The sequence below is a fragment of the Mastigoproctus giganteus genome, chromosome 2, assembly GCF_048544385.1.
Source record: "Mastigoproctus giganteus isolate SK-2022 chromosome 2, ASM4854438v1, whole genome shotgun sequence".
Classification (NCBI taxonomy): Eukaryota; Metazoa; Arthropoda; class Arachnida; order Uropygi; family Thelyphonidae; genus Mastigoproctus; species Mastigoproctus giganteus.
Window position 1 is genome coordinate 29,041,131 of NC_143576.1, and position 15,035 is coordinate 29,056,165.

At 35.1% G+C, this 15,035-nt stretch overlaps 1 protein-coding gene across 2 annotated transcripts in view; it reads left to right on the forward strand.

The window, feature by feature from the left end:
- Positions 1-13,938, forward strand: part of LOC150089239 (betaine--homocysteine S-methyltransferase 1-like) — a 91,442-nt gene extending 77,504 nt beyond the window's left edge. The window contains exons 7-8 of one of the 2 annotated variants that reach the window (XM_090388508.1): positions 2,037-2,265; positions 13,336-13,938. In XM_090388508.1, the coding sequence (XP_090244634.1) occupies positions 2,037-2,265; positions 13,336-13,513 (407 nt within the window). In that variant the 3' untranslated portion in view covers positions 13,514-13,938. The remainder of the gene's footprint in view (positions 1-2,036; positions 2,266-13,335) is intronic. The other variant, XM_090388502.1, reaches the window with a different exon arrangement.
- The last annotated feature ends 1,097 nt before the right edge of the window (positions 13,939-15,035 follow it).

Below are 15,035 nucleotides of genomic sequence, written 5' to 3' on the forward strand. Positions count from 1 at the left end.
AGACAAATGATTCGCCGTAGACGTCGTGAAGAATACCATCCAGACTCTACGGTGTCTACAGTGAAATTCCCTACCAGCCAAATGATATGGGGCCGCTTTTCGTATGCAGAGTAGGTCACCTGCAGTTTATAAAAGTTTCCGTAAATGCCAATGGATACCTGACTATGTTGGAAGGCAAATTGTTGCCAACCATTAGAGACCATTTCAACCTGCCAAGTAACTGCATCTTTCAGGACAACTCTGCTCCTTGTCATTGGGCGAAAAGTGTAAGTAGGCATTTCTGTAGTTACTTTTTTTTTCATTTCTGCATTAGAGGCTCGACAGTAAGTGTTTACATTTGTTACAGGTGAAAAACTGGTTGGAAGAACTCCATTACAACTCTTAGCTGGCCAGGAAACAGCCCGGACCTGAATCCTATAGAGAACTATTGGCATCATGTGGATCTGCAGTTGTCAGAAAGAAACCAAAAAACCCTTTGTGAACTTTAGAAAGCCATAATTCGTGTTTGGAACCATGAACTATCAGTTGATTTTCTTCATAAATTGATCTTGTCAATGCCTCGACGGTGTGCTACTGTCATTAGAGCCAGAGGCAGTTCAACTAAATATTAGTTTGCATCTGGTGAACTTTTCATTTTGTTTTCCATTTAAAATGATAAACGAAGCAAATTGAGGGCTTCTGATAACATTTCAGCCTTAATTGTCGTGTTTACCAAAACTGTTGTATAAAGGTTGCAAATGCTCATTTTGGAATATTTTGAGAGAACCTGTCAAATATTACATAGCTTTGCCTTAACTATTAATAAATATCTTTTGTTTATATTTCTATTTGTGATGCTAGTGACTAATGTAACATACCATCGCAAAAAAGGGTTAGAAATGTTGTTGTTATTTGGTTTTTAGGAGCATTAGCAACTAAGGCCATATTGCTCCGGGGATATGCAGTGATCATTCCCTGACCTTTCCACATCCTCCATATTTGGTGGCTCACTGGCTCTAACCCCGGTCTAATCAAGAAGTGTGTGCTATGCACTGCTGCTCCTGCCCACGGAGGCACCTAGGTTAGAAATGTGAAATTCCTAGGTGATGCACTTTCTTTGAACACCAATGAATATTTTTCCCCTATGGTACTTATAAATTAACATCAAATAAGATTTAGTAATGTAAAATGCTCACTTTAAAAGATTAATTAGTGTTTTTTAACCTTGTTATATTAGTTTGCTGTTAACTTCCGACGATAATTAGATGTAGTTTTAGCTACTCCAAAGCTTATTGAAATTAATTTAAATTGAATTAAATTAAAACAGTAAGTTTTAAACAGTTCTGATGCTTTTTCAGTTTTAAGATCAATTCTTTGAACTGTAAAATCTACTTTCTGTGAAATTTTTGTGGCAATTAAAAATAAATTTTCCCCTTATACATTGGAATGGTCAGTTAAATTTTGCTATGAACATAAGGTCAGAGGGGAGTTTACTAGACAAAAAAATACAAGAACATTATATTTAGCAATTACATGGGCTCTAATGACAGGCAACTCAAATGTGTGTATTACCGTATCTGTGTTGACCATTCATCTACATCAGTGCACTCTTAGGTGGAAGAAGCACGTAGGTCCTGGTTATCCTTCATTCCCTTTAAATTTTTCAGGTTTAAGTACGTTTTTAATTTGTCTAGTTTATGCACAGTGTTACATGCAACTCAGTAACTCATTTAATGCTTCTGAATAATATATAGATTGCATTTTAAGAGGTAAAAATTGGCTCGAGAATTTTATTGCTATTCCTGAAGTATGCACACAATAAGTAAAATAGAATTCTCCATATATTGCTATAAAAGAAGGAAGACCTTTTAGTTTAAAAATATGGACATTCCTGATTAATGACTGTTGCTGATATCATTCAAAGTTTGGTAGTGATGAAAAAAAAGTGTGTTAGTTGAAGTGGGGTCTATTAATATTGCTGTCTTAGACTTGGGAAAATTTCTGTTATCTTTTAGATTTACATTGCATTAAAACTAACTTTGTGCGTTTTTCTTTAGCTTTGGAACCTAGAGTTTGCACAAGGTGGGATATGCATCGTTATGCTCGTGAAGCTTATGATTTGGGAGTTCGCTACATTGGCGGTTGTTGTGGTTTTGAACCATATCATATTAGAGCACTGGCTGAAGAATTAAGTAAAGTGAGAGGATGTTTACCAAAATCATCAGTGAAACATGAGCCATGGGGAGAAGGACTAAAAATGCATACCAAGCCCTGGGTTAGAGCTAGGTAATATGCACTTTTATTTTTATCTAGATAAAGTTTTGTGTTATGTGTTTTTTATTACATTGTTGCAATAAATTCATGCTATTCAAATGCCTTGTTAGTCAGAGGTGCCACATTATTAAAGTTGCCTTGTTATATTATCAATGTTGAAAACTGAAAATGTTAAATTCTGTGTCGGCAATATGTTTAGTTTTAAATTACAAAAGAAATTGAAGTCTAGTCTCAACAAGTATCTTCTTTCATGTTCTCAGCCTCCAACCCATGCATCTTTTGTTTTTGGAGTTTTCTTAAAAAAAAAAACAAAACACCCTCATAAATTCATCACTTCTTGAATATAATATTTCTTTTAAGGGTAGTCAACCATACACAAGGAAATAGGCTGTCTCGACTTAAAGCATCGCAGGTGCCAGATTTATATGTTAATGTTCTAGCAATAATTTAGAACCATTAATTTCTTTGTTACCTCATTGTTACTGTGTGTATGCATCCATAAAATCATTTGTTTTGCAAAACATTCAGTACTAGTTCATAGTATAATAAAAGTACTGTAGCTGATTCAGTTAGTATTAGTAGTGGCAATTATGAAAGGGGGAGGGGAAGTTATTAAAATCTATTCCACCTGATATTAAAAAATACAGGACAACCACAACACCCATACCAGAGGTGGGATTCAGATTCAGATCCATAATGTTTATTTCTTAAGCAGGTACACTACTGGTCAGCCCAGTCTGGCAACATGGGTATATATTTTGACTTAATCTGGTGGCTATCGTTTTCTGAAGATTATAGATAGCACACCTACTGTATTATCTAATAAAAATATTCGTATATGATTTCCAAAAATATTTTTATTTTGAGATTATTTAGTTAGAAAAAAATAGCATACTTATTCTATTATGCAGCTGAAAGGTCTCCATGAATTTTCATTGTTAAATTGAACTTTTGTCCGCAATCATGCGAGTGCATTAAATTTTTCTATGGCTCACCTGAGCTTGCCAATCGTAGAATACATGCATAATATGAATTACCACTGAATACATAGATTATATGCATTAGTAAAAAATTCAGAGCTACAGGGCTCAATAAAATAAGATACCCATTAATAATACCACTAAAACACACTTTTATTTCCATCATCATCAGCCATTTTCAATCCACTGCAGGATGAAGGCCTCTCCAGCAACTTTCCAGTTCCTTCTGTTTTGAGCACTGGCCATCCATTTACTACCCACAAACTCATGAATTTGATCTATCCATCTCCGCCTTTGTTTTCCAGGATTTCTTCTAGCTCCTCTTGGGTACCATTCTGTTATTTTTTTAGTCCATCTGTCATCATGTCTTCGAGCTATGTGTCCTGCCCAAGACCATTTTAGTTCTTTAGTTTTGATAAGAATGTCTTTACTTGAGTTTGCTGCCTAATCCATGTGTTTCTCTTCTTATCTAACAGTCTGATTCCCAATATAATTCATTCCATTCTTTGCTGTGTAGTTCTCAGCTTCTCTTCCATTCTTTTGTTGAGTGCCCAAGTTTCACTTCCATAAGTCATGGTGGGAAGTATACATTGGTTCATTATTTTACGTTTCAGACAAACTGGGATTTTGCTCTTCAGTATGTGACTATATTTCCTGAATGCTATCCATCCAAAATTTATTCTTCTCTTGACTTCCAGCCATTTATCATTATTACAGCTAATAACTTGTCCCAGATAAGTATATGACTCCACCTTTTCAATTACTGCTCCTTCAATCATTATTTCCGTTTCTGTGGCGTACTCGTTCATCATTACTTTTGTTTTAGCCATGTTCGTCTTTAGTCCAAAATCCTTACTAACTGTGCATAACTGATTAAGATTTTCCTCTAATTCTTTGGGATTGTGGCTTATGACCACGATGTCATCTGCAAATCGTAAATGGTTTAGGTACTCTCCGTTCACATTGATTCTTTTCTGCAACCAGTCTAATCTTCTGAAAGCTTCCTCAAGGGCAGCAGTAAACAGCTTTGGAGATATTGTGTCTCCTTGTCGAACTCCTTTCTCGATTTTAAATTTCCTACTATCTTTGTCTAGTCTAATAAAGGAGGTAGCACTCTCATATATTTTCTTCAAAATCATAATATGTGGGGTATCTATGCCTTGTTTTTCTAGTGCCCAAATCATTGCCTTATGCTGTATGGAGTCAAATACCTTTTCATAATCCACAAATGCCAGGCATAATGGTGTTTTTTATTCATTTGCTTTCTCCATTAACTGTGATATTACGTGAAGGTGATCCATAGTTGAGAATCCTGTCCTAAAGCCAGCTTGCTCTTTCGGTCGATTCTCGTCAAGTATTCTTTCTAATCTGTTAGTAATGACCCTTGTGAACAACTTGTAGATGTGGGATAACAAGCTAATTGGTCTATAATTTCCAATTTCTGATTTATCTCCTTTCTTATGCAGCAAAACTATGATTGCATTATTCCACTGCTTAGGCGTCACACCTTTTCGAATGCACTTTGTGAAGAGCCTTGCCAGTTTTTGTGTTATGTCTCTTCCTCCCAATTTTAACAACTCTCTAGTAACTTCATCTTCCCTCGGGGCTTTCTGATTCTTCATTTTCTTCAGTGCATGTTACTACCTCATCAGGAAGAATATCGGGTATGTCGTATGTGTTGCTACTTTGCAATCCATCTTCCTCACTGCTGGCATCATTCCCTCACTCCTTGTATAATTCTCTAGTCTTCTGCTATTTGAATTATGCCTTCTCTGCTGTTTATAAGTACACCATCGCTGTTCTTCAGTTTCAGTATCATTTGTCTTTTTGTATTACTGCTCATGGCTGCTGATTTAAATCCTTTGTTTTCCCTTAATGCTTTTTCTACTTTTCTTGTGTTAAATCTTATGTCTTCTCTGAGTCTCTTTCTAATGGCTTTGCATAACTCAGTATACTCAATTTTTTCCTTGTCAGTGTTTATCTTGCTCTTCATTTGTCGTCTTCGGTTCATCATGACAAGTGTTTCTTGACTAATTTTTTCTTCTTTGGATTTCTTTTTCCCTATAGGTTTCTTGGGCTTTATCACTTTCTGAAAGTTGTAATATTCCTTGTCGATATCTTGGTCCTGAGCAGTCTGCAGAAGCTCAAACTTGTTCTTAAGTTCCAGTACATACTGCTTTTTCTCCTCTTCTGTTATCTCAAAGACCTTTGTATTATTTACTCGAGTCAGTTTTTTCCTTTCCTTTCCTACATCTATATCAAGTGTACATCACTTGATATAGATCTGTGATCACTTCCAACATTTACCTTATTCAGGATGGTAACATCATTCACAATATATCTTGTGTTAGTGAGGATGAAGTCAATTTCATTAGTTGTTAATCCATTTGGACTCTTCTATGTCCACTTTCTGTTCACCCTTTTCTTGAAAAGTGTTCGTTACTGACAGTCCTTGAGATTCTGCAAATTCCACAAGTCTTTCACCTCTTTCATTTCTTTCACCAATTCCAAAATTTTCTATAGTTCCCCTTTCTGCGCTGTTTTGTCTTTTTCCAACCTTAGCATTGAAGTCCCCCATAATAATAGTGTAGTGGGTTTTCTGCTCATTATTTACATACCGTACGTTTAACAATGGTACAAGGTAGCTTAATAAACTCTTTAGAAATACTGAATTCAAAATTATAGCCAGGCCCATGCAGAAGCCTCATAATATATTAAAAAAAATCACAATTCTTCCTTCTTGCTCACCACAGGTAAATTTCGTGTAGTCGGTGTGATTCATCGTACGAGGGTTCCACTCGTTGCACGTTAGAGTTACGTCTGAAGCAACATGCTGCTTCCGTCCACACGTCGTGCGCAAATGCATCGGAGTTGGCCTTTCATGTAGCCAGTGATGGTCACGTGTTCGTATTCCTATTCAATGAAGCGGTAATTTTAAATATACAACACAATTACATAAAATTATTGATCGCTGAAACGCTTGGAATGAAACTATATGAAAATTCTATCAATGTGCGATGGCCTTTATCTAATTTCAGATTTCTGGTCCTTTTTGCGCATGCACCAATATAAGTAATCTCTCTATATTTCAGAGTCAATACGCACACAAACACTTCGCAATATTTCCATCCTGTGAACACGGCGATCAACCGAAAAGCATGGTCTGCTTAAGGAAAGGAAACAGCTGTGCATTTCGTTTAATTTGAGCATTCATCCAAATCGTAACTTTTAATCCGTTTAATTTCAATAGTTTTTAATCTTTTAAATTGTAATTATTTATTATAGGAAGCAGTTTTAACTATTTATTATGACACAATTTCTTCTCGCACTCATGGTCTTGCTGCTGTGGTTTGATGTGTTTCAGGGTCGGTTTGGGGCTCTCGGCTTTCAATTCTGTTGCACATCGGATTTGGTCGTATCTCTCTGAGTGAGGGAATTCATTAATTCATTTTTTTTCACCTTTTTTCATCTTATTTTATTCATCACATATGGGATATGGGAGAGAATTGACTGGAAGCATTCCATGAAAAAGATTGAGGTAATCCCTTACTTTTTAATATAGATTATATGCATAGCTTAAAAAAAAAACAGTTTTCAAAAATTTGGAATGTGCTATGTCCCGAGGATGCTGGATTTATGAAATTTAACTGGATTTTACAATAGTTGAAGATTTGTGCATTTTGGTATCAGATATGTTATAGTTTTCAAAAATCTGGCAAGAGCTAAATCTGGTTGCTGGATTTGGGGTTCTGCTGTACTTGGATTTCTTACATCATAAAGGTATGGCTTCAGTTTTGTATACCAAGTTCTCTCACAGATTACATTAACCCAGCAGGTCTCCCAAATGTCAATCTCCCCAAAAAATTTATTTTTTTAATCAAATAAAGAGCCTCTGCAAAAGCCCATTAGGGTGGCATTCAACTTGCTTAGTTTCATACCAAATAGATGATTATGTTATCAGAGTTTACAAATGCTATGGGAAAGTTGAATTTTGACTTGATGGAGTATGGCTACAACTTTTAAAGTTTCATTATTATAAGACTACAGACAATATAATTTAGTTCAGTCAATTTTTTTTAACTTTTGTTTTTTAGTGATGTAGTTAGTGTAGTTATTTTCTTTTGTGACATGTTATGGGAGTTTAAGGTGCAAGGGCTACTTAGGCAATATTGTGCCAACAAGTACATAAAAAGCCTTTTTTTTTTTCATTGGCTTTCATAACTTCTTCTATTTAATGTAGTATTAGCTCCATCCTAAAGTTTGATACTTATCCTATAACATAATATAGTATCATAGAAAATGATAATTAGCAAAGCTTACAAGAAATTGCTGTGAGAGTGAGTGAGTGAGAGAGAGAGATTCTTCACATATGTGAATACAAACAAGATGATTCTGATAAATTCAGTGGGTACTTTGCAACAATATTGGCTGACAAAAGACCCTTTGTAGTGAGTAAACTATGCAAATCAAGTTGAGAAGCACAAAATTAGTGATACTGAAGATTGCTTAGAAAAACTTTTGAACTTTTGGTTAGGTTAATGGCATATATCCAATTATTTTAAGGGAAGCAACAAGAATGCTGCATTCAACCCATTAAGATTAATTATGAGAGCATCACTGATTTCGGTGAGATTCCATTGGGTTGGAAAGGTAGAGGTGCCAATCTATTGCCACAATATAAAGGTAATTACAGACTAGTCAGTCTGTCTCCATTATTTTTCTCTACCGCTGAAGTCAATGACAGAATGCAGTATAGGATTTAATAGATGGAATTCTAAAAGAAATGCATTACAGTTTTGTAAGGGCACACCTTGTCTTACCAACCTGGTTAACTATTTTGGATGTAGGAAATAATTTTTATATTATCTATCTGGATTTTAGCAAAGCTGAAAATTATTGGGATCACAGCAAAGATGGATCACAGGGTGGCTGCGTGGCAGGAGGTGAAGGGTTATGATTAATGGTTACCGTTCAGCTTGGACCAATGTTAGAGGTGAGGATTTTCTTAAGGATTGGTACTGGAACCACTTTTCTGATTTTAAAATATATCAATGAAGGGATATAGGGCACAATTTCAAGATTGGGAGAGTAGTTAATGATGAGTGCCAAACAACACTTCTTCAGTATCAACTTAGGTTTCAGAGAAGGGGTAGCTATGTTTTAATGAAGAAAAATGCAGTTCGCCATCCAAAATAACTTGTTTAATGCAGCCCTATCAAAATATATTTGGTGGGACTGCATTAAAAAAAAAAGAGTAGACGAAGAAAGGGATTTGGAGGCTACAGTCTGAATGGATATTTAGTTCTCCATGCACTACAGACAAGTGGCAAGGATAACCCATAGTGTTTGATCAACCTATCAAACATTTGCTGGCAGAGATAGAGAGGTTATAATCCTACTGTATAAGGAAATTGTAAGACTGCACTTTGAATATATTCAAGTATGAATTGCATCTAAAAAAAAAAAAAAAAAGACAAGTTTTTGAAAGAATCCAGAAATGGGCAACCCACCTAGTTTGATCAGCAAATGAGAATCCACATGAGGAAAGACTTTGAATATGTGGGCTAGAGTTTAACTAGGCACCACTGAGACCTAATTGAGGTCTATAAGGCTCAGAGGAGAAAGATGAATGCGGGTGAAATTTCTGCTGTTACTAATGGTTCCAGACCTTCCAGATGTTTTTCAGCCAAGAAAGTTTCCTCCTCCCACTATTATTACTTGAAGCAATTTATATTTTACATTTCTAAGGATGTGTCCTAGGTAGGCAGTTTTCCTTCTCTTCACTAAGCTCAACAATTCACATTTTCTTCTTGCTCTTTTCAAGACTTCAATGTTGGTGATTCTGTCTATTCAAGATATTTTTAACATGCGTCTGTAGATCCACATTTCGAAGGCTTCTATTTTGTTCATGCTTGATGTTTTCAGTGTCCAAGTTTCAACTCTGTATAATAGTATGGACCACACATAACACCTAACGAATTTCAGTCTGATTGACAGATCTAGAGTTTTGTGACAGCATTGTTCTGTATTTTGTAAAGGCATTTCTCTCAACCTCTATTCTTTCTTTTATTTCTGCTTGTGGATCTAAATCAGCATTTAGCCAACTACCAAGGTATTTAAAATGAGTCATTCTATCTATTGGAGCTCCATTCAATAATGGCTGGACTTGGCTTACTGGAGATTTACTCAGTCACATGTTTGATCTTGTTGACGTTGATTCTTAAACCCATATCATTACATTTTTTGTTAATGTTAATACAGTCCAAACGCAATCGAAGGTCATCTATATTTTCTGTGAATATAGCATTATCGTCAGCTTAGCGTATGTTATTTATCAGCTGACCATTTATTTTAATTCCTTCTTTCCTTTCCCACAATGCATTTTGGAAAATAACTTCAGAATAGATGTTAAATATTATGGGCAAGAGAATACAACCCTGCTTTACCCCTCTTTTTATATGATCTCATCAGTTTCACTCTCTTCGACACTTACAGTGACCGATTCCAACAGATTTCTTTGAGTCTGATGTCCTCTCCATCAAGGTCTAGCTTTTTAAGTGCTTCTATAAGCTTTACATGTTGTACCCGATCGAAAGCCTTTTCAAAGTCTATGAAGCAGATGAATACTATCTTCTGCTGTGTTCTCTACATTTTTGTAACAACACATTTATACCTAGGAGAGCTTCTCTTGTGCCTAGTCCGCTTCGGAGTCCAAATTGGGTGTCAGAAATTACTGATTCACATTTTTTGTAAATCCTGTTTAGGATTATTCGTAGCAGCAAATTCAATGTGGTTCATCAGATTAATAAGATGAAAATCGTTCCATGAGGTGATGTTAGCATTAGCATTAGTAGAGGCATTTGATGCAAGAATGTTGTTCTTCTTTGGAAGAGGGATGAACGAGGATCTCAACCAATCGTTAGGTAGTGTTCCATTTAGATATATTTTATTGAACATTTTGGTTAGATATTTCAGATTTTCTTCATCTAGAAGGTTCACTATTTCAATTGGGATTTGATCGGGCCAACACTGCCTTGCCAGACTTAGCCACTTCCAGAGCATATTTTACTTCAGACTGTAGAATTTCAAGGTCTTCCTCCATTGGTATTTTAACATTTACATCCTGTCTGGCATCATCAAAAAGTATCTTGATGTAAGTTTCCCACATCTTTCTGTTATCACCTCTTAAAACTAACTGATTCTGGGCATTCTTTATTGTGTATGGCATCCTTCTGTTTGTATTTCCTGTTAACTCTTTTAGTTTCTTATGTAAACGGAAATTATCATGCTTTCGTTCTAATGTGATATTTCTAGCATTGACTCTTCTTTTGCTTCCTTAATTTTCCTCTCTAATTTTTTTGATTTGCTGGTATTTAGTTGGATCCCTTTTTGAACTTCCTTCTTTCATCTATTAGGTTTACAATCTCTTCTGTCATCCACTGCTTTTTTACAGGTTGTTTTTCATCACTTAGAATTTCTTTTCCAGTATTGATATTATAATAAATTCATATATAATTATAAAAGAGTATATGATATAAAACAGTTATAGAGCATAAAACAATAAAACATTTTAGATTAAATCATATAAATTAATAAGTTGTAAAGACTTAAATATATGCTGTCATTGTCCGATAAAATCTGTCTGAGTGTATGAGGCTCAAACAAATGGGAAAAACACAAACAATGATTATTATTAAAATATGATGGACTGTTAAAATGGTGTCACAATTTCTACACATAGGACAATCGTCTGCCCTCAGCAAATACCAATGTCTTATGCGGAGCTGAGATAGAACAACTTCCTCTTTGTGGTTCATGTGCAGACAAAATTGCCAATGTTCAATTACAAGTTTAATCTCATAACTTATTTGCAGCCTGCCCATGCTACGAGTGTTGCCATTGGGCGAACAGTTTCTTTCATATTAATGGCTCGTAGTCTGTATGGGGGACTAACAAGCATGAGATTAAAAAAGGGTCACTGCTTTGTCCGCCAGATCATTTCCTAAGATCCCAATGTGGCCAGGGTTCCAGCAAAAATTAACATCAAAATCTGATTGAGAGAGGAGGTGCAGTTTCTGCTGTATCCGGGACAGGACTGGATGAGGATTGAACCTCAATGTTGTTGGTTTTTAGGTGCATTAGCAGCTAAAGCCACATTGTTCCAGGGATATGTGGTGGTCATTCCCTGACCTTTCTGCATCCTCCGTATTTGGTGGTCACGGACTTGAATCGCAGTCTAATCAAGACCCTCAACGATAAGGCCTGCAATGTACTGAGAGAATCGGTATATATAACATATTTTGTGGTGGATGGTTTCTATATGATCCAAGGCTAACTCAAAGGCATGCATATCTGCAGTGAAAACACTGCATTCATGGGAGATCTGCTTGATATGGTGGTGTCTGGGAAGATAACTGTAGATTCCGCAGACACTTCTGATTTCAAGCCATCTGTGTGCACTGGCAAGAAGTCAGAATGTTCAGATCAGTGTGCTGAAAAGAGCTGCAAATAGACAGCAGATGGAGTGCTGTCCTTTCCCCAGCTGTTATGCGAGCATGCCAAGGTAGAGAAGGTTGGCCTGGTGATAGGGTGACATCATCTAATGTTATCTCCAAATCTCTGAGTAGTCTTTGGATACGAATACTGAATGGAAGATTGGCAGTCTGGCACATGTTGTACGGATTTTTCCCAACGTGGCTCAAAAACGGGTGCCCATGTGGGGTCAGGTAGGGATTTCAGTTTCAAAGCAACTATTTCATACAAAGCGATAATAAAAAATGATGGTTATTCCCTTCGAAATAGAGGCTGTGGTGGAGATGTTTGAAATGCTCTGGTGGCAATACGAATCGCCTGATGGTGGATGGGATCCAGCCATTGGAGTATGCTGAGCCTAGCAGATGCGTATACTCTGAACCCGTAATCTAACTTAAATCACACAAGTGCACAATAGAGGTGCAGCAAGGTGCACTGGTTGGCACCCCTTTCATCATGAAGAAAGTAGAATAAATGGAAGAAAACTTTCTGAAGTAAATTCCACAGTCTCCTTAATTGGCTAAAGCTATCACAAACTGAAATGAAAATTTAGAAAGAGCAAAACAAAAAAAGTCACCTAATGAAGAATAAATGGAAATACCTGGAAAAAAGTAATTTAGCCACCAATACCCCATATTTATGCAGAGTTCAAGCTGCAAGGCACTCCAGCAGATGCAAGAAAAACTGTAATATTTCGGTAACCAACAACCCAGAAGAATGCAAGTTGAGCAGTTTCCTGGACATTATAACAAGTAAACAAACATAGTACTGACCAATGAAGCCATGAAAAAAAAAAAAATGTAATAGAAAATGGTGCAGATAGAATATAAATATCCAAAGATAGTACCTCCAGTGAGGATAGAATATTTAATATTTTAAACTTAAATTGCTAAAGTACAAATGGATTAACACATGGAATTAAATTTTGAGAAAGAAGTGTGTATCCCTTAGTTCCTTCTTTTTCTCAATTTAATTTCACACGCTTTCCCTTTGAAGAGATGGATGTTTGGTTGACGTCATCAACAATGTTTTTCACTCCCAACCTATACATAAGGTCAATTTGATATAGTTTATTTTTTGTTTTTATTTATTTTTTTTTTGGCTAGTTAAGCAAGAGCCTGGGGCTTATTTGTACCATACTGTTAATGCTAATACTACCCTGAAGTCATAGGTATGCCATGTGCCAAGGCCTTTCAGAAAATGGCAGGTGGCAGACATCCCAGGTGGGATGCAGATGGTTGCTGCTGCCTGTATGCAGTATATACAGGCAGCTTGTATGGTGCACATTGAACATTTCACCTTGACAAAACAGTATTGATAAAAAATTCCAAGTGTATTTAACTTGGTGGCCAAAAATTGAACTGTCCTATCTTTAGCATGTTATTGTGCAAAGATAGTCATAAACCAAAGAACTTTGGTCATCTTGTATTGTAAAGCCTTTGTGGTCATTGATCACAATTTAAGTTTTTTTTTTTTTTAATAAATAATAAAAAGTGAAAAAAAAACATAAAGCTGTAGTTTGTCTATTGTAACTATTGAGTTTCTAAATTAAATTAAATATTTTCCATAGAGCCCGCCGTTCCTATTGGGAAAGCTTAAATCCATCCACTGGCCGTCCTTATTCTTCAGCCTATGCAAAACCTGATGACTGGGGTGTTACTGCTGGATCTAAAGAGCTTACACAACATTCTGAAAATACTACTGTTGAAGAGCTGCACCATGTGTTTTCATATATGAAATCACAGTAATTACTGTTTTTACAGTAATGTGTAATTGAACACAGTGTGTTCTGATTTATATTGATACTTTATAGTATCCATTTATTTTGTTTACATATATCTGCTTATTAATGTATATTTAAAATGAAAATGCTTCTGTAATTTTAAATGTAAAACAGAAGTTTATTTTGATATTATCTCACATTCAGATATGTGTGAAAACAAGGGAAGCTGATTGCTAGAATTGATAAATACCAAGATCATATGTGAGGATCATCTTGACCATTTTCAATATCACTCTCAAATTTTTAATAGAGAAACCAAGAATGAAAGGTATGGAGTACCGGATTATGGGGTTACCGGGTGAATAGAATGATTTAAATGCCAGTGGATTAAACAATCCTGTTGCCACTTTAATAAGTTACTGATTTAATTTAATAATTATATTATATTATAATTTAATAATTATAGTTCAAGAATATCTTTGAATTGTAATATACTAGAGATATTTCTAATTTGGATAGTGAAAATAGTTAACGTTTGAATATTATTTGAGGGTTACAAGAAAATTCAGTTATACTATTAATATTGAATTCTTGATTAAATTGCAAATTTTTATTTATGTATAACAGTGTCTGTAAGGTTAATGTAGATGTGGAATTTAACTATCCATTGTGCAGTTCTGATTTCTTTAATATTAGAGTAAGGATTAATTTATAGTAGTTGAATGATATTAGACGTTGATTGTAAAATATATATTTTATCTCTCAGCAAAATGTATCAAAACTAATATCTCGTAAGCTATTCAGAAGTAAGAAGTAAAATGATAATGACACTGCATGCTGGCAACAAAATTACCATCTTATTCACAAGTTAATTGTTCTCTGAGAGATGGTAATTTACTCAGTTCCAGCAAAGCAACATAATCTGAGACTGAATTGATGATTGTTCAATTTTGCAACTAACTATACCAGTGGTGGCCAACCTTTTCCCATACAGAGTTAGATTTGTTTCGCGGGTTGCACTGAGCGAGTTGAGAAAAATTAGCGTTTTTCATATCTTGTTACATATAAAAGGAAGTTTCTATTTTAATGTTAAACGTTTTTTATTTTCAGGCTATATATAAAAAATGCAAATTCCTAACACTTATATGCAACAAATCTATGTCAGTGTATTATTTTTTAGATTTTATTAAAATTATACAAATGACTTTTTTTAAAAAAATACTTTTGCTTTTAAATTTACAACCTGAAAAGGATCAGTGCTTTTCAGTGTTAAGGTGAATAAATAAATATGATACACCTAAAATTGAAAATATTCAAAAACTTTATTAAGTACAATGTACAATAACATTTAATTAGAAAATTTTTTGGTTGGTAATTTACAAAATTTAAAATGCTGTTTTGGTTCACTTTCCGCATGGGCCGTATTAAAATTATTCTCAGGCCATAGGTTGGACACCACTGAACTATACTGTCAACGATTTCTTTCTTGGGTAATCTAAAAGTTATTTTTATGGAACACATACTGCCATTTTGTGCCAGGTGGTTGG